This window comes from Coregonus lavaretus, assembly GCF_964263955.1.
Source record: "Coregonus lavaretus genome assembly, chromosome: 14".
Lineage (NCBI taxonomy): Eukaryota > Metazoa > Chordata > Actinopteri > Salmoniformes > Salmonidae > Coregonus > Coregonus lavaretus.
In genome coordinates this window covers 24,976,412-25,003,440 of record NC_140001.1, presented here as the reverse complement: position 1 = coordinate 25,003,440, position 27,029 = coordinate 24,976,412, and the positions used below count along the sequence as shown (strand labels likewise).

Here is a 27,029-nt window from a genome sequence, read left to right as displayed (position 1 = left end):
AAACAATCTGACCAGTTAAATACTGTTGTTTCAGCTCTAAGCATTTCTCACAATCACAGGACAATAGCCAAGTGGCCAAAGAGATACAAGGACAATTCATAGTGAAAATGGATGAATCTGTAAAATGCATTGCATGTAATCTGTTCAATGAAGTATTTACATTTCTCATCTTAATGGTCAACCTGTAATAAACTAAAGTCCTCGTCAGACTCATCCATCACCAGCTGGCAGACCTGAAATGTAACACAGGAGAGACAGGGAGAGGAGTGAAAACAAACCCCCACAGTGCAGTGTGTTTCAAACCTGCTCACCCAGACTCTGAGACAGGCCGGCTACAACAACGTGGCCTCTAACGGGCGAATTCTGCTTGGGTGACCTGGTCATTAGAGGCTGTCTGCAGCTTAGTCGTCTTGATTGATATCCTTGTGGTACATGCCTTTTCTTCCCGTGCTACTGGGGACTTGTAAACCCTGACTATGGCTGCTGTAAATATGCATGTCTTTGTTTACTCTATACTTATGTCACCAGGGGGGACTCAAACTCATCAGCAATTTCCATCAAACTCTCCTCAAGACAAGGGCACCCAATATATCCACATGTGAAAATCATAAACAGATTGCGTTTGATTTTTGTAGCTTTTGTAGAAATTTTGAACCATAAATCTCAAAACAATCTGTATATTTTTATTATTCAACACCAATGGTATTGTAAAACAAAAAAAATCCTGTGCAAACCGTAAATTGATCTAAGTACACCCTTCAATATAAGTATGTCCTATATACTTTCATAAACTACCCCCGTTACAGCATTGATATCACAGCTTCTGAAAACGAAGCCCAGTGTGTTTGAGGGTATATGTCGAGATTCCAAATTAAATTATCTGCACCCCATCACATGACACCATTGAGCTGAAAAGACAGCAGAGTTTTACCCTACTGTAGCTCTGAGCCCTCTGTGTGGATTCAGCTGATGTGGACTGGAGCATCTCTCCAGTGATATGACATTCATAAATATTGCACCATTGCAGTTTTGATAAACACTACCTGTTCTGCAATACAAGGCAGAACAAAGGACACAAATAAACTAAAGTAAAAAAGAAGCAGTGACAATCAAATTAAGTATGACAGGTGTCTGTCTACACTTTCAGAGTAGTACACTGAGGGTGAGCAGAGGCGCACACACCATTCCTCCCCACAATAAATAAACATTCACTGATCATGCACCCAAACGGCAAACAGAGATGCTAGTACACAAACAAATGAAATTGCATCAGGATAATGTGACAGAAAAGGAAGTGAAACTCTACTCAAGAACAGAGAATCTATACATGAGCTAATACAGTATGTACTCTAAACAGTAACGGTTTCACTATCGTCCTCAAACCTGCTATTAGCTATTCACATTGATTCAATGCTGTGCACTTTAATTGGAAAATACACTGCTCAAAAAAATAAAGGGAACACTTAAACAACACAATGTAACTCCAAGTCAATCACACTTCTGTGAAATCAAACTGTCCACTTAGGAAGCAACACTGATTGACAATAAATTTCACATGCTGTTGTGCAAATGGAATAGACAACAGGTGGAAATCATAGGCAATTAGCAAGACACCCCCAATAAAGGACTGGTTTTGCAGGTGGTGACCACAGACCACTTCTCAGTTCCTATGCTTCCTGGCTGATGTTTTGGTCACTTTTGAATGCTGGCGGTGCTTTCACTCTAGTGGTAGCATGAGACGGAGTCTACAACCCACACAAGTGGCTCAGGTAGTGCAGATCATCCAGGATGGCACATCAATGCGAGCTGTGGCAAGAAGGTTTGCTGTGTCTGTCAGCGTAGTGTCCAGAGCATGGAGGCGCTACCAGGAGACAGGCCAGTACATCAGGAGACGTGGAGGAGGCCGTAGGAGGGCAACAACCCAGCAGCAGGACTGCTACCTCCGCCTTTGTGCAAGGAGGAGCGGGAGGAGCACTGCCAGAGCCCTGCAAAATGACCTCCAGCAGGCCACAAATGTGCATGTGTCTGCTCAAACGGTCAGAAACAGACTCCATGAGGGTGGTATGAGGGCCCGACGTCCACAGGTGGGGGTTGTGCTTACAGCCCAACACCGTGCAGGACGTTTGGCATTTGCCAGAGAACACCAAGATTGGCAAATTCGCCACTGGCGCCCTGTGCTCTTCACAGATGAAAGCAGGTTCACACTGAGCACGTGACAGTCTGGAGACGCCTTGGAGAACGTTCTGCTGCCTGCAACATCCTCCAGCATGACCGGTTTGGTGGTGGGTCAGTCATGGTGTGGGGTGGCATTTCTTTGGGGGGCCGCACAGCCCTCCATGTGCTCGCCAGAGGTAGCCTGACTGCCATTAGGTACCGAGATGAGATCCTCAGACCCCTTGTGAGACCATATGCTGGTGCGGTTGGCCCTGGGTTCCTCCTAATGCAAGACAATGCTAGACCTCATGTGGCTGGAGTGTGTCAGCAGTTCCTGCAAGCTATGGACTGGCCCGCCCGTTCCCCAGACCTGAATCCAATTGAGCACATCTGGGACATCATGTCTCGCTCCATCCACCAACGCCACGTTGCACCACAGACTGTCCAGGAGTTGGCGGATGCTTTAGTCCAGGTCTGGGAGGAGACCCCTCAGGAGACCATCCGCCACCTCATCAGGAGCAGCCCAGGCGTTGTAGGGAGGTCATACAGGCACGTGGAGGCCACACACACACACACACTACTGAGCCTAATTTTGACTTGTTTTAAGGACATTACAAAGTTGGATCTGCCTGTAGTGTGGATTCCACTTTAATTTTGAGGGTGACTCCAAATCCAGACCTCCATGGGTTGATCAATTTGATTTCCATTGATCATTTTTGTGTGATTTTGTTGTCAGCACATTCAACTATGTAAAGAAAAAAGTATTTAATAAGATTATTTCATTCATTCAGATCTAGGATGTGTTATTTTAGTGTTCCCTTTATTTTTTTTAGCAGTGTACATCAATTTAGGGACTTTCTTAAAATGTGCTGTTTTAGATTGACTAATTTGGGAAAGTTATGAGGCAGCTGCTATTCGACCCTTACAGGAAGCTTTAACAAGCCTGCGTGACTGGACAAAGTATGGATGGGAGCTCACAAACCTCAGGAAAGGATAGTTACACTCTTAGTACCTCGTTCACATTTCCAGCAACATAAAAAAGGCAGATATTTTGACATCATAAAAAAAAAAAAAAAAAGACAATCTCATGGCTAACTCAAGTATGCAAACTCAACATGCAAGATCTCCCACACCAGAGTCCCTCCCAGTGCTGTTTTTGATGTCTCTGTTCATTGGACTCATTAAAAATCCAATTCAGTTTGAGTGTTTTTTGTCATTACCAGCTAACAAATTAAGGCCTTAACATAAAAGTGCAGGCAAATGGGGAAAGGAAGAGGGCAAGACTGGTTTTGGAGTGAAAGTTGAAGTCTAGAGGGTGATAGGGAGTGAGGGGGATCCCAGACCCTCCTCTAGCCACTCAACAGTAGAGGGGGTGCAGCGCTGCGTGGTACAGCTGTGGATACGTCGGAGTCGCAACAAGTAGAGCAGGATGGACAGGAGGACAACCAGGAAGCAGGCCAGAAACAAGTAGTGGTTGTTGACAAAGGAGAAGCTGTGACGCCAGTGGGCGTGGACTCCTTTCAGGCTCTCCTGCTGAATATCCCTTGGAGAGGAAAGTAAAGTAGTGTGAGTGAAGGACATTTGACTATTTTTCATTTTTCTCCATAACCTAATCAGCTAAAATATATTGGCTATCACAATGTTCAAGCATGATGAAGTGTGACACAGCAAGTGTTCTCTTACCTTAAAGGCAGAAAGCGGGTTCTGTAAAGGATGGCTCCAAGAGTCCATTGCACCTCTTTATCATAGACTAAGAGGGCAGTCCTCAAGTTTTTGTAGTCTATAGGGAAGGAGAAGCCTGAGTGGAATACCTCATACATCCAGGCTGATTTAAAACACTGGTACCTGCACAAGACATAAATGTTAACATGAATTCTCATTGAAAACGCTTTCCTATTACTGGACTCAAGTCTTCCTAAATAGCCAGAGCTGGTGGTGGGACTTACTTGAGCCTGTGAACATCAGCGTGAGATGCATACAAGCCCGAGTCAAATCGCTCTTTCAGAGATCTCCACTGGGTGGCACAGTAACCCTGGAGATGAAGCACAAAGAAGATTGGTAAACACAGCCACCATCTTACTGCAGTTAGCCTAAGCTATGGTGAAATACATGCATTTCCATGCAGTTAGGAGTGCCATCTACAGTGGGGGAAAAAAGTATTTAGTCAGCCACCAATTGTGCAAGTTCTCCCACTTAAAAAGATGAGAGAGGCCTGTAATTTTCATCATAGGTACACGTCAACTATGACAGACAAATTGAGAAAAAAAATCCAGAAAATCACATTGTAGGATTTTTAATAAATGTATTTGCAAATTATGGTGGAAAATAAGTATTTGGTCACCTACAAACAAGCAAGATTTCTGGCTCTCACAGACCTGTAACTTCTTCTTTAAGAGGCTCCTCTGTCCTCCACTCGTTACCTGTATTAATGGCACCTGTTTGAACTTGTTATCAGTATAAAAGACACCTGTCCACAACCTCAAACAGTCACACTCCACTATGGCCAAGACCAAAGAGCTGTCAAAGGACACCAGAAACAAAATTGTAGACCTGCACCAGGCTGGGAAGACTGAATCTGCAATAGGTAAGCAGCTTGGTTTGAAGAAATCAACTGTGGGAGCAATTATTAGGAAATGGAAGACATACAAGACCACTGATAATCTCCCTCGATCTGGGGCTCCACGCAAGATCTCACCCTGTGGGGTCAAAATGATCACAAGAACGGTGAGCAAAAATCCCAGAACCACACGGGGGGACCTAGTGAATGACCTGCAGAGAGCTGGGACCAAAGTAACAAAGCCTACCATCAGTAACACACTACGCCGCCAGGGACTCAAATCCTGCAGTGCCAGACGTGTCCCCCTGCTTAAGCCAGTACATGTCCAGGCCCGTCTGAAGTTTGCTAGAGTGCATTTGGATGATCCAGAAGAGGATGGGAGAATGTCATATGGTCAGATGAAACCAAAATATAACTTTTTTGGTAAAAACTCAACTCGTCGTGTTTGGAGGACAAAGAATGCTGAGTTGCATCCAAAGAACACCATACCTACTGTGAAGCATGGGGGTGGAAACATCATGCTTTGGGGCTGTTTTTCTGCAAAGGGACCAGATTGACTGATCCGTGTAAAGGAAAGAATGAATGGGGCCATGTATCGTGAGATTTTGAGTGAAAACCTCCTTCCATCAGCAGGGGCATTGAAGATGAAACGTGGCTGGGTCTTTCAGCATGACAATGATCCCAAACACACCGCCCGGGCAACGAAGGAGTGGCTTCGTAAGAAGCATTTCAAGGTCCTGGAGTGGCCTAGCCAGTCTCCAGATCTCAACCCCATAGAAAATCTTTGGAGGGAGTTGAAAGTCCGTGTTGCCCAGTGACAGCCCCAAAACATCACTGCTCTAGAGGAGATCTGCATGGAGGAATGGGCCAAAATACCAGCAACAGTGTGTGAAAACCTTGTGAAGACTTACAGAAAACGTTTGACCTGTGTCATTGCCAACAAAGGGTATATAACAAAGTATTGAGAAACTTTTGTTATTGACCAAATACTTATTTTCCACCATAATTTGCAAATAAATTCATTAAAAATCCTACAATGTGATTTTCTGGATTTTTTTTCTCAATTTGTCTGTCATAGTTGACGTGTACCTATGATGAAAATTACAGGCCTCTCATCTTTTTAAGTGGGAGAACTTGCACAATTGGTGGCTGACTAAATACTTTTTTCCCCCACTGTACATTGAAGAAGTGCTGCTTTGCTGTGGTAATGGCTCACCTTGGCAGCAATTGAATACTTTGAGGAGTTAAAATCACCGCCCATGCGCAACACATCCTCTGTGCAGTAGTAGAACTCAGAGAACCCATAGAACTGGCTGTTGGGGTAGTCGATGGGAGGCTGGTAGATGCCATTGAGGGAGGCGTGAGTCTCGTTGGTGCGGTTGAGGAAGGGCTGAAGCAGCTGTCTGCAGTGATCAAAGTCCCCTGTGCCACGCAGGTGGAATTTCTGTGTGGCTGGCCCCACCTCGTCCTGCAGGTCTGTGGGTAGACACGGGTCCAGGAGGGGGGACTCTGCTGTTTCACCTACATGCTGACCCAGGAGCCTGGACAAACCAACTCAAATGAGCTCTCCATAATGACAAGCAAAGACAGCACTGAGCAATGTCAAACTAGTAAACTATCAGTATCATCATTAGCTATCATAGCATTTGTGTTGAAGGTTCTTACTTGTTTTTAGTGAGAGTGTTCCTGACAATGCTCTCCTCGTATCTTTGTCGAGCAGCATTGCCTCCAAAGCCCAGGAAGGTGGACACATACACCCGGTAGACATGCTCTGTCCGGTGGGCATCGCAACCCAGGTTGAACTCTGCAAGTAAGTTCTTGGCCACTTCCTCCTATAAAAAAATAATATCAGCCAGGAAATGATATTCTCTTTATTATCTAGGACTATGTCTACACTAATATCCAACATATTCATTGATAATAGAAAGGCTACATGTATAACAACCATTTACTTAAAGAAACTTCGATCAAGATGACAGTTATATCAAGTTAATTTAGAAAAAGCTGCAGGTGAATTATGTTCAGTGGAGAGCACAAACAATGAGTAGAGTAAGAGAGCATGCAAATTGTCAGAGTAAATTAAAAACCAGACATTTGTGAACTGGCAAAAATAATTGAGCAGGACTGAAAATCTGATGGACTTGGACTGCTTTAGATTAACATATTATGAATGAATATCTATCTGGTCATGGATATTTTGCATGATGTCTCATGCATCATCTATGATCTTAAAAGTAGACTCAGCGAAATGACGTTGCCACGAGCAGCACCGCAGATATTGAGATGAGCGAGATGCAAGACTTTTCTCTCACACAGTAACCAGGTTTCCATCCAACCTTTTTATGCAAGTAAAGTACATGTTGGATAAAAAATGTCATAACATGCCTGATGGAAACTTTGCAAATGTCGACAAAACAAAATACCCTAGAAAAAAAGGTGGGATCTTTTTGTGTCGGTAAAATTATGCAAGAAATGCCGGTGGAAACACTTGCACACAAATATTGACATAATAACCATCATATTGAAGTAAAGTAAAGTCACGCTATGACATGTGTGGTCCTCCTACTACGACTCGTCGGGGAAGCATGCAGTTTGTTAGGCTACAGATGAAATAAGTTTAACTTCACAGGGTGGTGAAGGTGATGAGCTTGATACTCCTTTCCAATTGAGGATCTTATTCAGGTGATATGATCATCTATTTTGTTCATAATAATCTCATCATGTAGGCTATACCCACATTGTATCTGCGAGCTGTTGTGGGCGCACTCGCTATATAACGCACAATTTTTTTGTGAGAAAACAATTAGTAGAGTTAAATGCGATGGAAACCCATTTAATGAGTATTTATTTAACCGCAAATGGTATTTTTATGTGCACTACGACATCACGCACAGCCTTTTATCCACAACAAGTCAAGTTGATGGAATCTGGTGGGAAAATGCGGATTTTAGAATATCCGCTTGAAAATCTGTTGCCAATTGGATGGAAACCTAGCTACAGACACAGTATCTGCACATGGGTTCGCTTCACGCTGTTACAGCATGGTAGCCAGGGGACCAAAACAGCGAAGAAGTTGATTCTTGCACATCAACGCTCTTAGCTGTTGCGGAAATTGACCCACTATGCGGTTTACAGTCTGCATCTAAGTTATATCGCTGAGTCTACCTTTTAATTAAAGTTTGAACTAACACATTCTGCTATGAAGCAATGCAGCAGGCTTATCTTTAGAGCAGACCTCCAATAGTCCACCCTGAATGGAGAGGACTTCATCTCCAGAGGACAAACATGATGTTTACAGGTTTAACCAGGGAATGAGAGTGGTGGTGGTGGGGGGGGAGAGAAAATGTGTGAGTGACAAATTAAAAAAAAGAGCACAAAAAAGGGAAATTGTTGTTGATAATAACCTGTTGTGGAGAAGCAAAGCTTACAGTTTTGGGCACTTCATACGCTATCTGAGTGGAGACGCCCCCCATGTCCAGAACACCAGCTGTCCTTTTCCTCACCAGCGCCTCCTGCTGGTCACCTCCAGGTACCTGCACCTCTACTACTGCATCTCTCTCTATAGGAAGGATAGGGGAAGGATCCAAGGGTCCCATTGAAGAAGGGAATGGAAAGGGAGACAAATAAAGAGTGTCAGAGGTAAGTAAAATAAGGGAATGAGGGAATTAAAGTATTCAATGTGAAGATATGCAGATCTCTTAAGTACATTTATTTAAATACTTACCACTAGCCACGTGATTAAACCTTCCAAGGACAAAGTTGATTCCAATCCATGCATACACACCTGTCCAAAAACAAGAAAGGACTATTCATATATTCCAGTATTTTTACTGTTGTGTTACACATTTTCAACACAGATGGTGACATCCTCCATCAGAATGGCCAGTGTTTAGCTTGCCTGCTACTCTAAACAGGTTAGCTCACCTTCCTGCTTGCCAGAAATGACCTCCACATGGGAATCAGAAAAGAGGAAGTTGAAATGGACAGGGATATCGGTCCGTAGATCCTCCAGAAGTGCTTCCTGTTGACTGAAAAGGAGTATACAAGCCAATTTTAGCATGGAGGTCACAGCGGTAATAAAATAAAATTAAAACAACACTTGCAAGCTTCCATCTCAAGATGAGAAATACTCTCAGTTGGGGTGTACCTGTCAGGCAGCACCCTCATTCCAGCTGTGCACAGGATGTACAGAGGGGTCTCCTGGTGCTTGTGTTTGGGGATGTGCTGGGCAGCAAAGCTCAGCAGGGGGTGGATGTAATCACTGGCCTTCTCTGGTGTTTTTGCTAGCTCTGAGATGCCTACAAAAAATAACATCACAAAGTAATAAGACCATGGCTCAGTCTTTCTTGGGGGAATGGATGAGTGCTTTAAACTAGAAGCCAGGTATGCAACCAGGTATGTCTCACCTGGTTTGATCTTCATGACCACTGGTTTCCTGTGCTGGTCTCTCATCTGTCGTATGTCAAGCAGATCATGGGGATTACCATTGTGCTGGGGCCAACAGTACACAAACACCCTGGAGCCACTGCTACCGCAGTCTACCACCAAACCGTAGTTCAGGTTGGGATTGCTGGTGTCGGTGGCCTCCACATCTGTGACTCTCGCCAAGTGTCTGGTGATCAGAGGTGAATGAAAAGATGACAATTTTATGCCAAATTCAGCCAAACATTTTCTTCCTTGTCTTTACAGGAATACGTAATGACATCTTCTAATGTGCCACTACTAGTGACTCGCCTGTGGAAGTAGTTGTCCTTTCTGATCCAGCTGTCCTGGCCCTTTCCTGTTACCAGCAACAGGTAAAGCAGTCCGAGCAATCCCACCAGCAGACTAAATAAGAGCAGCTGCCTGAATGAAGGTAGCAGGAGACGGGGAAGAACCAGGGGTGACAGGCTGAAGTGCCACGAGGCTGGGAGGCACGAGAAGCTGATCCTGTATGGACAAGTGAGACCTCAGTATGTATGGTTAAATACACTGTCTATATAATAGCGGCATTGCATGACTGACGACCACAGCATTATAATTAAAGGGTAGAGCAAAATATGTTGCCAAATGTAGCTCTACTCAGTCGGTCGAGCCTACCTTCCCATGACGTGGACTGTCCTAGTTCACTGGATGAAAATCATTCAAAGGGGAAACTGGATACCGGGGGTGTTGGCTTCAGAGCCTCACCATTATTTCTCCATCTGCTCATGGTCTTGACAAAATAAAATAAAACACGTTAGATACAAACTAAGTGGTAATTATTACTAATGACATCGATACTAACGCGTCAAAACCCAATGGTGAAATTTGGTCACACTAGCACTGCCACGTAGTAACGGTACTGAATTGCATAATGTAATGATGCTGGTCCGATTTCAACTAGTTAGCTAGCTGGTTTAGTTAACTAAGAGAATACTTTAGCTGGCTAGGTAGCGTTTCCTAGTTTATTGGGTAAACAATAGACCTGTTAGCTAGCAAGCTGATTAACCGGGCGAATGTTTGGTTTCTGGCTAGCGAAACAAACAGATCACTGGCTAACTAGCTAGCCAACTACGATAGCCGGGGTATTGGCTAGGCTACCGTTAGCCCCTGCCCTGTACTAGGCGAGTATGCTATGCCCACGGTCCATCTAAAACCAAACTTGAATTGTACTTACCCTTGCGTTTCGAACGACTTCGTTGCATAACATTTACATTAGCACGTTTGCTGCTGAGTATTGTTACTAATACTAGTGGGAGGAATAGCTAGCTATTCAGTGCGCAGGTCAGGCAGATGTGAGTGACGTCGCTAGTAAAGGTGCAGGCGATTGTTTTTCATCCTTGGCGATCTCCCATACTTAGCACTCCCTGGCGTCGTTCACTGGTGTAGCCAGTTCTGGCCCACCCTTTGAAGGCCCTCTGATCCTTTTTTTTGGGGGGGGGGGGTCTCAATTTACTGTTACGAGGTAGAATACACAAGGTGCAATTTTGAAATTTAGTTGTGCATGAACAGTTTCTCTTGCTGCCCCTCATCATGAGTTTAGATTTTTTTTGTGGCCCCCACCCCCAACAAAGTTGTCCATCCCTGTTCTAAGTAGTCACACAGTGTCCTTCTTAAAGCAAATCTGCTTTGTGCCCCTGCAGATTTGGGTAATTGAGCAAATTATTTCCTTGCGCAACATTCCAATGTCTCAAGAAGCTATTGAGTATTCTGATAGCTTTCCCCGATCTGCAAGGAAACTGTGGCAGGCAACGAACTCCAAGCTGCCACAAATGAAGAAACATTTGCAACTTCACTGACAACAAGGAAACAGAAAGAAAACTGGGTAACACTTTACTTGGTATGAACACTGTCATGACACATCTATTTAGACCTGTTGTGTCATATTGCATTATTTTATGGCTAGTTATGACACCTACAGTGGGGAAAACAAGTATTTAGTCAACCACCAATTGTGCAAGTTCTCCCACTTAAAAAGATGAGAGGCCTGTAATTTTCATCATAGGTACACGTCAAATATGACAGACAAAATGAGAAAGAAAAATCCAGAAAATCACATTGTAGGGTTTTTAATGAATTTATTTGCAAATTATGGTGGAAAATAAGTATTTGGTCAATAACAAAAGTTTCTCAATACTTTGTTATATACCCTTTGTTGGCAATGACACAGGTCAAACGTTTTCTGTAAGTCTTCACAAGGTTTTCACACACTGTTGCTGGTATTTTGGCCCATTCCTCCATGCAGATCTCCTCTAGAGCAGTGATGTTTTGGGGCTGTCGCTGGGCAACACGGACTTTCAACTCCCTCCAAAGATTTTCTATGGGGTTGAGATCTGTAGACTGGCTAGGCCACTCCAGGACCTTGAAATAATTCTTACGAAGCCACCCCTTCGTTGCCTGGGCGGTGTGTTTGGGATCATTGTCATGCTGAAAGACCCAGCCACGTTTCATCTTCAATGCCCTTGCTGATGGAAGGAGGTTTTCACTCAAAGTCTCACGATACATGGCCCCATTCATTCTTTCCTTTACACGAATCAGTCGTCCTGGTCCCTTTGCAGAAAAACAGCCCCAAAGCATGATGTTTCCACCCCCATGCTTCACAGTAGGTATGGTGTTCTTTGAATGCAACTCAGCATTCTTTGTCCTCCAAACACGACGAGTTGAGTTTTTACCAAAAATGTCTATATTGGTTTCATCTGACATTATCCCAATCCTCTTCTGGATCATCCAAATGCACTCTAGCAAACTTCAGACGGGCCTGGACTGGCTTAAGCATGGGGACACGTCTGGCACTGCAGGATTTGAGTCCCTGGCGGCGTAGTGTGTTACTGATGGTAGGCTTTGTTACTTTGGTCCCAGCTCTCTGCAGGTCATTCACTAGGTCCCCCCGTGTGGTTCTGGGATTTTTGCTCACCGTTCTTGTGATCATTTTGACCCCACGGGGTGAGATCTTGCGTGGAGCCCCAGATCGAGGGAGATTATCAGTGGTCTTGTATGTCTTCCATTTCCTAATAATTGCTCCCACAGTTGATTTCTTCAAACCAAGCTGCTTACCTATTGCAGATTCAGTCTTCCCAGCCTGGTGCAGGTCTACAATTTTGTTTCTGGTGTCCTTTGACAGCTCTTTGGTCTTGGCCATAGTGGAGTTTGGAGTGTGACTGTTTGAGGTTGTGGACAGGTGTCTTTTATACTGATAACAAGTTCAAACAGGTGCCATTAATACAGGTAACGAGTGGAGGACAGAGGAGCCTCTTAAAGAAGAAGTTACAGGTCTGTGAGAGACAGAAATCTTGCTTGTTTGTAGGTGACCAAATAATTATTTTCCACCATAATTTGCAAATAAATTCATTAAAAATCCTACAATGTGATTTTCTGGATTTTTTTCCTCAATTTGTCTGTCATAGTTGACGTGTACCTATGATGAAAATTACAGGCCTCTCTCATCTTTTTAAGTGGGAGAACTTGCACAATTGGTGGCTGACTAAATAATTTTTTCCCCCACTGTACATGAGTCAAAACCCCAAAACATACCACACAAGGCAACACGTTCCATTACACTGATTGGTTGAGTGCTGCAGAGATGGTTGTCTTTCTGGAAGGTTCTCCCATCGCCACAGAGGAACTCTAGACCTCTGTCAGAGTGAACATCGGGTTCTTGGTCACCTCCCTGACCAAGGCCCTTCTCCCCCGATTGCTCAGCTTGGCCGGGCAGCCAGCTCTAGGAAGAGTCTTGGTGGTTCCAAACTTCTTCCATTTAAGAATGATGGAGGCCACTGTGTTCTTGGGGATCTTCAATGCTGCATAAATTTTTTGGTACCCTTCCCGAGATCTGTGCCTCGCCACAATCCTGTCTCGGAGCTCTACAGACAATTCCTTCGACCTCATGGCTTGGTTTTTGCTCTGACATGCACTGTCAACTGTGGGACCTTATATAGACACGTGTGTGCATTTCTAAATCATGTCCAATCAATTGATTTTACCACAGGTGGACTCCAATCAAGTTGTGGAAACAGCTCAAGGTTGACCAATGGAAACAGGACGCAGCTGAGCTCAATTTCAAGTCTCAAAGCAAAGGGTCTGAATACTTATGTAAATAAGTTATTTATGTTTTTTATTTTTAATACATTTGCAAACATTTCTAAAAACCTGTTTTCGCTTTGTCATTATGGGGTATTGTGTGTAGATGATGAGAAAAAAATATGTTATTAATTTTAGAATAAGGCTAACGTAACAAAATGTGGAAAAAGTCTAGGGGTCTGAATACTTTCCAAATGCACTGTATTTGGCATATAACTGATAATGGTATTGTTATACAACCCAACCCCATTACAGTCAATCTGAAATAGTGGCTTTATAATTTGGCATCATGATTGTTACCGATATCTTTATTAGAGTGAGTGATACATAAACTTCACAAAGGCCACTTATAAGTACATTTAAAAAGTGTATCATCGTGATCACAGACATCAATAAGCATGTTACAAAATACATATCACAATTATTTTTGATCACCGTGCCCAAAAACTCTGAGGGTCAGGGTAATATTGCAGTTGACTTCTTTTATTAGTGTTGTCACTGTGCAGGCTCAGCCCTCTTCACTGGCGAGGTAGGATCTTTTAGTTGAAGACCTATGGGAGTGATGCGTAAACAAAGGTTACTTCAGTAGCCTCTTTTGTGGTAGTATTTAAAAGATAAAGGAACAAGATAGAGGCATACATGTATCTGCAAGGGTTAGGCGACTCAGCTCTTTGTCCAGTTCCTCATCTGTGATATTGAAGTGGCTTTGAGGGACTAAGGGCAAAGCACTCAGCAGATCATCACAAAGGGAACCAGATTCCCTGACAGGTGATAGAGGGTGTGATGGTACTTCAGGAAGCGTGGAAGGGCCATCCAGAGTAGAGTTCTCCAATAAAGATCTCAGCTCATCCTCCAGCTCGTCTGTGTCTGCATCCGCTAAACAAATATCAATAGGATCATTGATAATTTCTCAGACCCTCTGGATATTGGAAATGTAATTATGAAATTGTCTAAGTTAGGCACTACAACCAAGTAGCTGTATTATATGGGATAGGACATACTTGAGTTGAGCGCTCCACCAGCCAAAGTTTGGTTCACTGCATCCTGAGTGTCACACAACTGTAATACCAAACAGCGAGAAAATACATTTAGATTGATGTGGACATGCAACAGCTCAATAATTAGTGGTGGAAAAAGTACCAAATTGTCAAACTTGAGTAAGAGTAAAGATACCTTAAAAGAAAATGACTCAGGTAAAAGTGAAAGTAACCCAGTAAAATACTACTTGAGTAAAAGTCTAAAAGTATTTGGTTTTAAATATATTTAAGTATCAAAATTAAAACTATAAATCATTTCAAATACATTTTATTAAGCAATCCAGACGGCACCATTCTTTATTTTTTATTTTTTACAGATAGCCAGGGGCACACTCCAACACTCAAGACATAATACCAATGAAGCATGTGTGTTTAGTGAGTCCGCCAGATTAGAGGCAGTAGGGATGACCAGGCAAAATGTATAGAGTAAAAAAAACATTATTTTCTTTAGGAATGTAGTGAAGTAAAAGTTGTAAAAATATAAATAGTAAAGTACAGATACCCCAAAAAACAACTTAAGTAGTACTTTAAAGCATTTTTACTTAAGTACTTTACACCACTGTCAATAACAGCACCTAAATGCAGTCTCAGTTAAGAAGAGTCTGACCTCTTGGATTTGATCGACAAGGCTCTCAGCTCCTTCTACAGTCCCATCCTTCAGAGAGAGTCGCAGGGCTGACACTCCAGCCTGATATGCCTGTATCACCTATAGAGACATGCAGAAAGAGTCATACAAAGAGAAAAGAAGACCTTAGTTACTGCATGTAGAACTCAGAAGAGTAATAACATCACCCACAAATTACCCACATTGCACATTTAGGCTAAATTTAGCGCTTGCTCTGTTTTGGCTAGATTTTTGAATGTCAATGTATCAAGTGCATACTCACCAGTTTGTCTGTCTGTGAGTTTGCTATCCTGTCCAAGATTCCCTTCACATTCTCCAGCTGGGCATATAAGCGGTCTGCTTTCCTCTCGACTCTCTTTCGGCTTCTCAAACACCTCAGGGCCTGGGGGTGAAAAATGTATTGAGGTTTCCCAGACAGCATTTGAGTTTTGGTGAAAGACAAAAAGTCAACACAGGATCAAAGGATTGTAAATCTACCTGAGATTTCTTCCCTTCCCGCAGCAACACCCTAGCTTCTTCTTTGCACCTACAAAAAGATAATACAGCACAAGCAAAAAAAACACAAAAAAAAGCAATTAAGACTGAAGACACTGCACGAGACAACACTAAATGATGTGTCAGGGACGCACTTCTCTGCCTCTAGACCCAATGCCTCCACCCGCACTTCAAGCAGTCTCTCACTGCGCTGTAGCTGGTAGATGCCTAGGTCCACATCACTGACTGAAGACACACGGTCCTGTCCTGGCTGAGAAAACTTAACAATCTGTGAAAACACAAACAAAACATTGGCTCAAAGCAACACATTGACACAGTGACATTATCCTCATAACAATGTGTGTGAAAGCTCATGGATAATGGTATGAGTTACTGTAGCCTACAATGTAGCCTAATAATATGCTAACTTCAATGAAGGATTCTCATATACTCACCTTCTCGCCTTCATGCAGTGATACTGTCACCTGCTTCTCCCTTTGCAGCTGTAGCAGAGCCATACACAGGGTACTCTCGTCAACACAGACATGGGAAGACAGTGTCCGGAGCTCCTGGAAGGACAGGAGAGAGCAGTTGGCCACTGGGGAGCTCCAGTAGACACCAAGCAATTCTGCTGCCTTTTCCTGGAGGAAACATACAGAAAATAAAAGGTTAGTGTTAAATGGATAAACCTGCAAGCCCCTTGGTCATGTTTTGAATTAATTTATTATACACACCTTTACCAGTTCAATGACAACAAACGACTCCTCCAAAGAAACCCCACTGCTACCCAGAAGAGTTGAAAAGGTCCATTTTAAAGGCTTCACCAGTAACAGGCCAACACCCCAAGACACCCACCCACAGTCTACATTTGCTGCAAACTCTGACTCCCTTTGTATCTTGCCGCACCTGCCAGGAATACAGACAAGTACAGTAAGGTAAGGATAGTGGGACTAGGGCACATTTAGGTAGGCTGTTTTTCTCACACTTTAGCAGATGCATTGCATTGATATTATATTATACCTGGCCATGCACTGAATGACAGTACCCAAACCCAAAGGTACAATTCCTTTTCTCTGAAAAATCTTGTTCAGCTCTTGCAAATTAATACAGACGGTTCTGCGACTTCTGCAGATTTTAAGAATGAGTGACGTCCAGAAATCAATTTTACTGTCCCAATCTGTTGTGTTGACATCTCGGTTTTCTTTGAAGTCGGAGAATAGGAAATTCATCCGTTCATCGTCCTCCCACTCAAGTGGCAACGTTACTTCAGTAGACATTTCTTCCCCAAGATTTGATGGAACCATTTCTGTACAACAAAAGACAGAGAATGTGTGGAATGCAAAGCTAACTAGCTAGCAGGAAGAATAACAACAACGTCATCAGCTGACCAAGGCTATCAAACTGAGCTCCGTAGTAAATTAAATATCAGACATATCCATTTACACTAGAGTAGTCTATTATATAATTTCACCATGATGAGCAAACAACTAACCAATGCCTACTGACCTGCTGTGTGCTCCACAACATGTTGTTTTGAAGTTAGGTTGTTGCTAGCAGCTGCCACGTAACTTCCTCAAACGTCAGATTTGCGCTGTTTCTGCGCATGTTTACGATGGTCGTGATAAGAAGGTTCACAGTCAGCAGCGAGGGACATGACCCCCCCACACATTCTAAAATTGAATTTTTGTCCCCCCCAGTTTTACCATTGCACTGTGATACGAAAAATAGGAACATTTGCTTTAGGACCAGGCGGACACCTCAGAGTGGTCGGGTAGGCTGTTTTGCAGTTTCAATATTGATGATGATGAATGGATACAGATATGTTTGAATGCCCTGTCATATTCATATAATCTCAGACAAATTACTGCAGTTTAAGACCATCCATAGAACATCCTATATACCAATGAAACTGAATATCATACACTCATAATGTAATTCCTCTGATGGAAGTGTAAAACGCAAAAGGGGACATATTTGCATATGTTATGATCTTGTGAAGACTGGCTGAATTCTGGTAAAGAATATATTCTTTTATCTCAGCATGTCTACAGACTCTCCCTTCTCGCTATTTTTGTTTGCTTGGAAACGTTGATACTGGAGACTGTTATCAGAAGAAACTGTGTAACCAGGCATTTATAGCGGCTAAGAAATGCATTGCCATTAATTGGAAGGTTGGTTATCCTCCCTCAATGTCACAATGGATGGCAGAAATGTCAAGTTATGTATCACTAGATTTGATTTATTACAAGGTTAAGGGTATACTGTGCAACTTTCATAAGGTCTGGGTGCCTTATATGGAATAGTCTACTGTATGACAAAAGGGGTCTGTATTGAAAACATGACATTCTTTTTGTGGAGCAGTCGTAAATAGATACATTATTTTCATGACACGAGCAGTGGCGATTTTAGCATGTAAATCTTGGTGGGGCAAACTCCAAAACATTTTTTGGGATGCATGCCAACAAAGCCACTACACAACACAACACAACACTAAACAATAAATTAATATGGAAAGGGAAAGGGGGATATTGCACTATAGCGGTATCAAACGGTGCCCACAAACTGTTAGGGCCTTCATAAAGCTGTCCCAACAGCAGAGCTTTCTTTTCAGCACTATGGAGTGAATCCTTAACACAGCTACACCTGGCTATCAGTGGAGCCTTGTCTGGCAGTGCAACAGTTCATTCAGTCTCATTTACTGCCTTTTAAAAAAACATAGCTGATATGGCTGACTTGCTTAAACAAATGTGGTTTCGACTGACAATTACAATTTCAATTAAGACAACGAGTGAGCTAGGAAGGACATAGTCAACATAACTATTTGTTCAGCACTTTTGAAATGTACAGAGACAGAATTCAGAACATGGGCCGTTATTACAGTATTCCCCCTGTACACCAAGTCAGAACCGTAGGATAAATAAAGGGGGCATATAAGCAGACAATGAAAGCTCTTACAATATTCGATGATTACATTTCTCTAAAACAGGCTATGTGCACCACAAAGTCAGAAAAGTAGGCTAAGTTAAGAGGGGGAAAGGGACCAAGTTATTAGGGTGAGGCACATGGGCTTCTAACAGCTTACTACACAACATACACTTAGTAGTACTTTCTTAGCTACAGTATAAATATCTCCCTGGCATATTACATCATTATGCAGCAGCATACAATACATTTTTGTTCTGTGCTCACTTGAACAGGAAGGTGGCGCGGCGGCCCTTTTTGTGGGCAAATTTTGTCATCAAACTTTGTCATCTAAGTCTGGCATTCTCTGGATTTATGGTGCTTTCAAGACAACTGTGAACTCTGAAAAAAACAAGGTTGAATCATGACATCAGTGATCTTCAGGTCGGAGCTCTAGAAAGAGGCCTGAGTTCCCGACTTGGAATTCCAACTTGGATGACCGTTCAAAAGTATTTTCCCAGTAGGAGCTCGTTTAATTCCGAGTTCTCAGATGTTTTGAACGCGGCAGAAGTCATGCTGGATTGACAGCATGGCCAATGTATTCAACATTTTCTGGCCCATGGTGTTGTATGTGAATGTTTATCCTTTTAAGCTTGGAAAAGAGACCCTTAAACCCAGACTTGGACCACACACCCACGCAACTGAATAGCAGGCTAGTGATTGCTTTGCAACGCTTGCAGTTAGCCACTGATTCCTTCCAAACCACTCATTGTTGAATTTGCGATTTCCAACTTGTTGTGTAATGCTTATGTCCAATGGCCGATGAGCACCGATACGTTTTATCTATAACTTCTCTTCATATGACAAGGATTGAAAAGGATTTGCCAGTAGATTGTCGACTAGATTCATGATGATGACTGCTTGTCTAGCTTGCTAGCTAAGATTTTGAAAGTATGATGTTGACATGATCAGTCCAATCAAAGCTACGGTAGATATAACATGATTTGACGTCATTTTATTTGTGGCCAATGACCTTGAGCCTTCTTGGATGGGCACTTCTAATGTAAATCTATGGCAGCACCCAAGGGGCTTGAATTGTCGAGCTCTCCCCATAGAATTTGCTGTGACGTAGTGTCCCCATGAGTGACAGAACACTGAGCCAATCACGGCACAACTAGAGAACATTACTAACCCCTATGCTCTGTATTTTCTGCTGGCTGCCCCACCACCACAGAAAGCACTGAGCTAGGCTGAAACACTTGCATTTTGGAGCTGCCTTACTCAAGAAAGCAAAAAAGAGACCATGTTTGTATGCGGCTCTATTAATTCAATGATAATTCTTTTTTATGTTTGCAAACTGACATGTGACACGTATTAATGCCAAAATAACATGCAAAACAAGCAACAACATTGCAGCCTTCTCAATGGATTAGTCCACTGAGACAGGCGCAAATCACACAGGTGTCTTGTGTGCAGTGGCGACCCATCATTCAGGGCTCTGCCCCACCTGCCCTGAATGACGGGCCGCAATGCACACGAGACACCTGTGTGATTTGCGCCTGTCTCAATGGACTAATCCATTGAGGAGGCCACAGGGATGCCATGGTCCAAGAATATGGGGATTGTGGCTCAGATGCACAAGGCACGTGTCTCTCCAGAATGCACTCTCTCCCGCCATTTCGTGGGTATTCATTGTTTACATCACCAGTAGTAACCTACATTTACCATTAATTCCCATCTTTTCTAATCTGCAATGTTTGTTTGGTTATGGTAATTTATTCTCATTGTCGGAGTGAACATGTGTTTTGCAGAACTCACAACCTATGCTACACTTGTGAGTTTTTATTTATTTCATTACATTTACGATATTTGTCAATTTATTCATAATCTTTTGTTTGAAACGCTCCTGTCAATGTTGAGTAAGGACGTGCACCTGATTACACATATAGAAGTAGGACTAGTCTACCTGGCCTGCGTGCAAATGTAAGCCTATAAATGTGCCCATTTGGGGATGTCTGATAGTATTTCTAATTGTCTTAATTCACCACCACTAATGAGCGGTGGAGCTTCTCAAAGTAATTTTTTTTTCACCTCAAACAGCAAGTAAATGAAGTCAATTGAGAATGACAATAGTTCCTCAAAGTATTTTAACAGTATTTCCAGCTCTCTCACTTTTGATAACCACTCGGCATGAAAGCGAAAAATGTAATGCTCTGATCCAGTGGAAACGTCATAAAATACCTAATTACTTCTTATCCCTTGCACAAATAGCCTACACCTGTGTCTGTCCGGAGCTCACTGGCATGGGAAACTCTGAGGGCCCATAATATTTAATACATTTCAAGTTTGCTTGCTCAAGTTTTGGGGCAACCCAGTTGATACAATGTTTCAAGGTAGTTGCAGACAGGCCATGCGTAGCCAATGTAATTTATAGGATATTTATTTTTATCCTGATATTTCCTACCTGCAGGCTGCAATGTTTTTATGTGTTGGCTTTATGTAGGTTACTATTACATAGTTGGCAATGGCAATAAGAGTTACTTTTAGATTTGTATAATTTTCATTTAGATTTAGATAGAATGTAGATTAACCACAGACAATGATTTTGCGATACAAAGACTATTATAAATTAAATGAAACTGTTCCACGAAAATGTGCATATGAAAATGGCCACCCGGACTATTTACATTTGTTTTTACACTGCTGCTACTCACTGTTTATTATCACTTTACTCCTACCTACATGTACAAATTACCTCGACTAACCTGTACCCCCGCACATTGACTCAGTACCGGTACCACCTGTATACAGCCTTGTTATTGTTATTTTATTGTGTTACTTTTTATTTTATTTTTTACTTTAGTTTATTTAGTAAATATTTTCTTAACTCTATTTCTTGAACTGCATTGTTGGTTAAGGTCTTGTAAGTAAGCATTTCACGGTAAGGTCTACACCTGTTGTATTCGGCATGTGACAAATAACATTTGATTTGATTTGAAACCATAACTGGCACGCACGCAGATTGGTATAAATGGTAAGATAAATTGGCTCTCCAAATGGAAAAGGTTGCCGACCGCTGGTGTAGCCTATTACCGGCAACTTCAGGAGCATAACAGCAGAATCTGCGAAGGCCAGCAGCAGCAGGAGAAGGAGGGTCGGGAACAGTTTTTTTTTCTTCTGGTTAGGCTATCTTGATCTCTGGCTCCCTCTTGAGTCATTTGTGTGTCTTCATTATTTAATCAAACAGCATGCTTAAAGCATCAGACAAGTTCAGTACATTCAGTTGGTTTTATTAAAACACATAGGGTATGTCTATATATGGAAAAATACTCGTTTAAAAATGTTGATCAATCCATTCGTGCAAGTAGTAAAAACAATATCTATACTTTTTTTTATCAAGGGAGGCCAAATGCTCGCTGGCTTCCCTTGCATTCAATAATAATAATAATATGCCATTTAGCAGACGCTTTTATCCAAAGCGACTTACAGTCATGCGTGCATACATTTTTTTTTTTTTGTGTATGGGTGGTCCTGGGGATTGAACCCACTACCTTAGCGTTACAAGCGCCGTGCTCTACCAGCTGAGCTACAGAGGACCACATGCTATGGGCGGCAACAATGTCATACTCCTTATGACCAGACCGCATCAGATAGATGGCCTACACATACAGATAGAGGGACGCTGTGAGATACAGCGTGATACAGTACATTCAGCCTCTTGCAAATTGAAGGAAAATTATGACAACACAGAGAGACGAAAGATCAAATATTTTATGTTTTTTATTTTTCTTGGTCAACTTTTTGGGTAAATCTGGATCCATGAATACACACCACTGAATCTGCCTCTAGTTATCAAAATTCTCAACTACCAATTGAGCGAACAGTAGCCTATCTTATTGGCACCAGCGGAGAGCAGCCATATAGATAGCCTTGGTGAGTGTGTGCATATTCACTGTCTTTATCATTGAATCAGTACCAACGTTTTATTTGGGGACATCATATTGTACAATTTGTGTCTCCAGCTTTCATAGGCCTAGATTAGATGGTTGCATTCAAGACAAGGTCGTTTTTACTGATCTGTTTGTCAGTGTCAGCAGAATAGGCTACTAATTTGTGTCATATTAAAAATATGTTGCTTATGTCTCCAGTCATATAAAGTGTAGTAAAATTACATGAAATGTGTTTATAAAAGGCCACATTTTTCCCAGTGCAAAGAAAGGAGAAGAAAGGTCTTTGATTAGGCCAGGGCCGGACTACCGTATTTGGGGCCCCAGGACACCAATATCCAGGGTGCAGGGAGAAACATGTGCAGTTTTATAATGCTATTCTACACATTTTGTCATGAGGCTAAGAGACCATTTAGCAGTTTTTAGCAAATTTCCTGCAATACTAAACATTTTGCAATGAGGCTGAGAGAAAATGTAGTTTTACAGCTAATTTCCTGCAGTTCTACACATTTTGCAATCATCACCTCCAGGCACCCCCCCCGAACATGCCCGTTCGGTAATCCGGCCTTGGATTAGGCCTACTCTATGTCACTGTGCTCACACTAGGAATAGTTGCTTCCCCAAACTTGAAACTAATTTGCGCCTATGGATGTCGGCATTTGAAGTCGACCTTGTTAGCATGTATTATGCATCTATTTCAGGTTGCACTGTATGCGCTGTTCCACAAGTAAATTAGTCAATTTATGATGAGGTTGAGCAGTGGTTGACATTGTATATGCCGTTCCACAGACCTTTAAACCTAATATTTTTTATTTTATTTTACTAGGCAAGTCAGTTAAGAACAAATTCTTATTTACAATGACGGCCTACACCGGCCAAACCCGGACGATGCAGTGCCTTAGACCGCTGAGCCACTCGGGAGCCCAATATTGCAGTGTTAATGGCTGGTGTCATTTTTGTTTGATTTTCCTGTTCTCCAAATAGCATTTTATAGATTTTAAATTGTGTAGAAATGCTGTAAATGTGCTTCAACTTCCAAAAAAGCTGAAGTCACACAAACTCACATTCAAAGTCAAATGCGGCATCAGCAAAGAGACCTGCTTTGACTGTCATCAGTTAGACAGCCAAAATCATCGATCATAAAAAATTGAAAGGCTGCCTATAAAAATAGAAAGAGCACATTCTGCATTGTTAGTTCACTCAAAACGTCCTATTTTTTGGGCAGCTAAAACCATGATTTGGTGAAATGGTAAAGTGCATTATCCTCATGATTCCTGTAGTCAAAGTTTCATGCCCTTCCCTTGTGCCTGTGCCCTCGCTGGGGCCTGCTGCTGTGATGAGCGTGCCACTCTCCTCTCGCTCAAGACAAAAAAATGTGCTCTGATCGAATAACATTAAAAAATGCAATTGCGGGAAGAACACAGCTTTGGAAGCTTTGTCCCCTTGACCTTGTCGAATAGATGAGGGTCTCAGCTTCCTATAGGTATAATTAGTATTTCTCAACTCTCAATATTCAGCTCAATAGCAACTATATTACAACCAAGATATTTGATATGGCTTTGAGATATGGAGCGAAGCGCATGCGAAATGTGGGTAGTAGCCTACAACTGCAAAGTTTTTTTAGGACATTACATTTACTGTTGGATGAATACATGGCTACTAGCAGTGGGTATTATATTTAGAGTTAGCGATCTAGTTGATGTGTTTTGAGTTTCCACTTCCTCAGGTGTTGAAACCCAAATGAATTAGCCTATGATATTAGTTGGTGCACATAAAGATATATACTGAACATGCAAAGTGTTGGTCCCATGTTTCATGAGCGGAAATAAAAGATCCCAGAAATGTCCCATATCCACAAAAAGCTTATTTCTCTCAAATGTTGTGCACATATTTGTTTACATCCCTTTTAGTGAGCATTTATCCTTTGCCAACATAATCCATCCACCTGACAGGTGTGGCATATCAAGAAGCTGATTAAACAGCATGATCATTACACAGGTGCACCTTGTGCTGGGGACAATAAAAGACTACTCTAAAATGTTACTTTTTGTCACACAACACAATCCCACAGATGTCTCATGTTTTGAGGGAATGTGCAATTGACATGCTAACTATAGGAATGTCCACTAGAGCTTTTTCCAGAGAATTGAATGTTCATTTCTCTACCATAAGCCGCCTCCAAGGTCATTTTAGAGAATTTGGCAGTATGTCCAACTGGCCTCACAACCACAGACCATGTGTAACCACGCAAGCGCAGGACCTCCACATCCGGCTTCTTCACCTGCAGGATCGTCTGAGACCAGCCACCTGGACTGCTGATGAAGCTGAGAAGTATTTCTGTCTGTAATAAATCCCTTTTTGTGGGGAAAAACTCATTCTGATTGGCTGGTCTCACCCATGGCTGCGCCCCTGCCCAGTCATGTGAAATCCATATATTAGGGCTTAATGAATTAATTTCAATTGACTGATGGCCTTATATCAAATCAAATCAAATTGTATTTGTCACATGCGCCGAATACAACAGGTGTAGACCTTACCGTGAAATGCTTACTTACAAGCCCTTAATCAACAATGAAGTTCAAGAAATAGAGTTAAGAAAATATTTACTAAATAAACTAAAGTAAAAAATAAAATAAAAAGTAACAAAATAAAATAACAATAATGAGGCTACAGTGAGGGAAAAATGTATTTGATCCCATTTTAGTCATTTAGCAGACGCTCTTATCCAGAGCGACTTACAGTTAGTGAGTGCATACATTTTTCATACTGCCCCCCCGTGGGAAACGAACCCACAACCCTGGCGTTGCAAGCGCCATGCTCTACCAACTGAGCTACAGGGATTTTGTACGTTTGCCCACTGACAAAGAAATTATCAGTCTATAATTTTAATGGTAGGTTTATTTGAACAGTGAGAGACAGAATAACAACAAAAAAATCCAGAAAAACGCATGTCAAAAATGTTATGAATTCATTTGCATTTTAATGAGGGAAATAAGTATTTGACCCCTCTGCAAAACATTACTTAGTACTTGGTGGCAAAACCCTTGTTGGCAATCACAGAGGTCAGACGTTTCTTGTAGTTGGCCACCAGGTTTGCACACATCTCAGGAGGGATTTTGTCCCACTCCTCTTTGCAGACCTTCTCCAAGTCATTAAGGTTTCGAGGCTGACGTTTGGCAACTCAAACCTTCAGCTCCCTCCACAGATTTTCTATGGGATTAAGGTCTGGAGGCTGGCTAGGCCACTCTTGAGCCACTCCTTTGTTGCCTTGGCCGTGTGTTTTGGGTCATTGTCATGCTGGAATACCCATCCACGACCCATTTTCAATGCCCTGGCTGAGGGAAGGAGGTTCTCACCCAAGATTTGACGGTACATGGCCCCGTCCATCGTCCCTTTGATGCGGTGAAGTTGTCCTGTCTCCTTAGCAGAAAAACACCCCCAAAGCATAATGTTTCCACCTCCATGTTTGACGGTGGGGATGGTGTTATTGGGGTCATAGGCAGCATTCCTCCTCCTCCAAACACGGCGAGTTGAGTTGATGCCAAAGAGCTCGATTTTGGTCTCATCTGACCACAACACTTTCACCCAGTTCTCCTCTGAATCATTCAGATGTTCATTGGCAAACTTCAGACGGCCCTGTATATGTGCTTTCTTGAGCAGGGGGACCTTGCGGGCGCTGCAGGATTTCAGTCCTTCACGGCGTAGTGTGTTACCAATTGTTTTCTTGGTGACTATGGTCCCAGCTCCCTTGAGATCATTGACAAGATCCTCCCGTGTAGTTCTGGGCTGATTCCTCACCGTTCTCATGATCATTGCAACTCCACGAGGTGAGATCTTGCATGGAGGCCCAGGCCGAGGGAGATTGACAGTTCTTTTGTGTTTCTTCCATTTGCGAATAATCGCACCAACTGTAGTCACCTTCTCACCAAGCTGCTTGGCGATGGTCTTGTAGCCCATTCCAGCCTTGTGTAGTGTGCTCCTAATCTCAGCTCGTTACCTGTATAAAAGACACCTGGGAGCCAGAAATCTTTCTGATTGAGAGGGGGTCAAATACTTATTTCCCTCATTAAAATGCAAATCAATTTATAACATTTTTGACATGCGTTTTTCTGGATTTTTGTTGTTGTTATTCTGTCTCTCACTGTTCAAATAAACCTAGCATTAAAATTATAGACTGATCATTTCTTTGTCAGTGGGCAAACGTACAAAACCAGCAGGGGATCAAATACTTCTTTCCCTCACTGTATATATATAAAACATGAGGGATTGGAAGTGATGCAGACAATTACATTGATGGAAGTTATAATCTATCTGCAATATTAAGCTGATCTACCCCCTGAAAAAAAAATAATAATAATAATGTGGCTGTTGAGCAAGTAGAGGAGACTAAACCCCATATGTAACTCTGTGTTGTTGTTTTTATCGCACTGCTTTGCTTTATCTTGGCCAGGTCGCAGTTGTAAATGAGAACTTGTTCTCAACTGGCTTACCTGGTTAAATAAAGGTTAAATAAAAAATAAAAATAAATAAAAACGTATTGGTGTTACCTTAGAAGGTAAACTGTCATGGTCAAATCATATTGATTATATTGTTGTAAAGATGGGTGGTCCTCAGTAGCTCAATTGGTAGATCATGACGCTTGTAACGCCAGAGTAGTGGGTTCGATCCCCGGGACCACCCATATGTAAAAATGAATGCACACATGACTGTAAGTCGCTTTGGATAAAAGTGTCTGCTAAATGGCATATTATATGGGGAGAAGTATGTCTGTGATAAAGATGTTCTCTGCTTTTTTA

At 42.2% G+C, this 27,029-nt stretch overlaps 2 protein-coding genes across 4 annotated transcripts; both read right to left on the bottom strand.

Annotated features, from left to right (window-relative positions):
• Positions 1-661: 661 nt before the first annotated feature.
• On the bottom strand, positions 662-10,466 carry LOC311141821 (ectonucleoside triphosphate diphosphohydrolase 4-like). 3 transcript variants are annotated; one of them, XM_084177297.1, is made up of 14 exons: positions 10,350-10,466; positions 9,791-9,905; positions 9,446-9,640; positions 9,118-9,323; positions 8,859-9,009; positions 8,636-8,739; positions 8,436-8,495; positions 8,140-8,270; positions 7,901-7,981; positions 6,377-6,543; positions 5,928-6,252; positions 4,101-4,186; positions 3,838-3,999; positions 662-3,697 (listed from the first exon to the last, which is right to left on the bottom strand). In XM_084177297.1, the coding sequence occupies exons 2-14, from the start codon at positions 9,796-9,798 to the stop codon at positions 3,463-3,465; spliced, it is 1,911 nt and encodes a 636-aa protein (XP_084033423.1). In that variant the 5' UTR covers positions 9,799-9,905; positions 10,350-10,466; the 3' UTR covers positions 662-3,462. The 3 variants fall into 3 exon arrangements, with proteins under 3 accessions (XP_084033423.1, XP_084033424.1, XP_084033425.1); XM_084177298.1 differs by lacking the exon at positions 7,901-7,981 and having other exon boundaries at positions 8,116-8,270; XM_084177299.1 differs by lacking the exon at positions 7,901-7,981.
• A 3,070-nt stretch (positions 10,467-13,536) lies between these two features.
• Positions 13,537-16,978, bottom strand: LOC311141207 (charged multivesicular body protein 7-like). Its single transcript, XM_084176465.1, has 11 exons — positions 16,892-16,978; positions 16,406-16,691; positions 16,120-16,291; positions 15,841-16,026; positions 15,541-15,674; positions 15,389-15,437; positions 15,174-15,293; positions 14,894-14,992; positions 14,251-14,308; positions 13,889-14,125; positions 13,537-13,800 (listed from the first exon to the last, which is right to left on the bottom strand). The coding sequence occupies exons 2-11, from the start codon at positions 16,687-16,689 to the stop codon at positions 13,745-13,747; spliced, it is 1,395 nt and encodes a 464-aa protein (XP_084032591.1). The 5' UTR covers positions 16,690-16,691; positions 16,892-16,978; the 3' UTR covers positions 13,537-13,744.
• Positions 16,979-27,029: the final 10,051 nt, after the last annotated feature.

Excerpts from the sequence above, each read along its gene's own strand:
- LOC311141821 (XM_084177297.1), bottom strand. Across the intron at positions 8,271-8,435 it reads GTTTAATCACGTGGCTAGTG|AGAGAGATGCAGTAGTAGAG; the intron begins GTAAGTATTTAA and ends TCCTTCCTATAG. Across the intron at positions 3,698-3,837 it reads ACCCGCTTTCTGCCTTTAAG|GGATATTCAGCAGGAGAGCC; the intron begins GTAAGAGAACAC and ends TTCCTCTCCAAG.
- LOC311141207 (XM_084176465.1), bottom strand. The coding sequence starts at position 16,689 with ATGGTTCCATCAAATCTTGGGGAAGAAATGTCTACTGAAGTAACGTTG. Across the intron at positions 16,292-16,405 it reads GTCATTCAGTGCATGGCCAG|GTGCGGCAAGATACAAAGGG; the intron begins GTATAATATAAT and ends TATTCCTGGCAG. Across the intron at positions 14,126-14,250 it reads TGGTGGAGCGCTCAACTCAA|CGGATGCAGACACAGACGAG; the intron begins GTATGTCCTATC and ends ATATTTGTTTAG.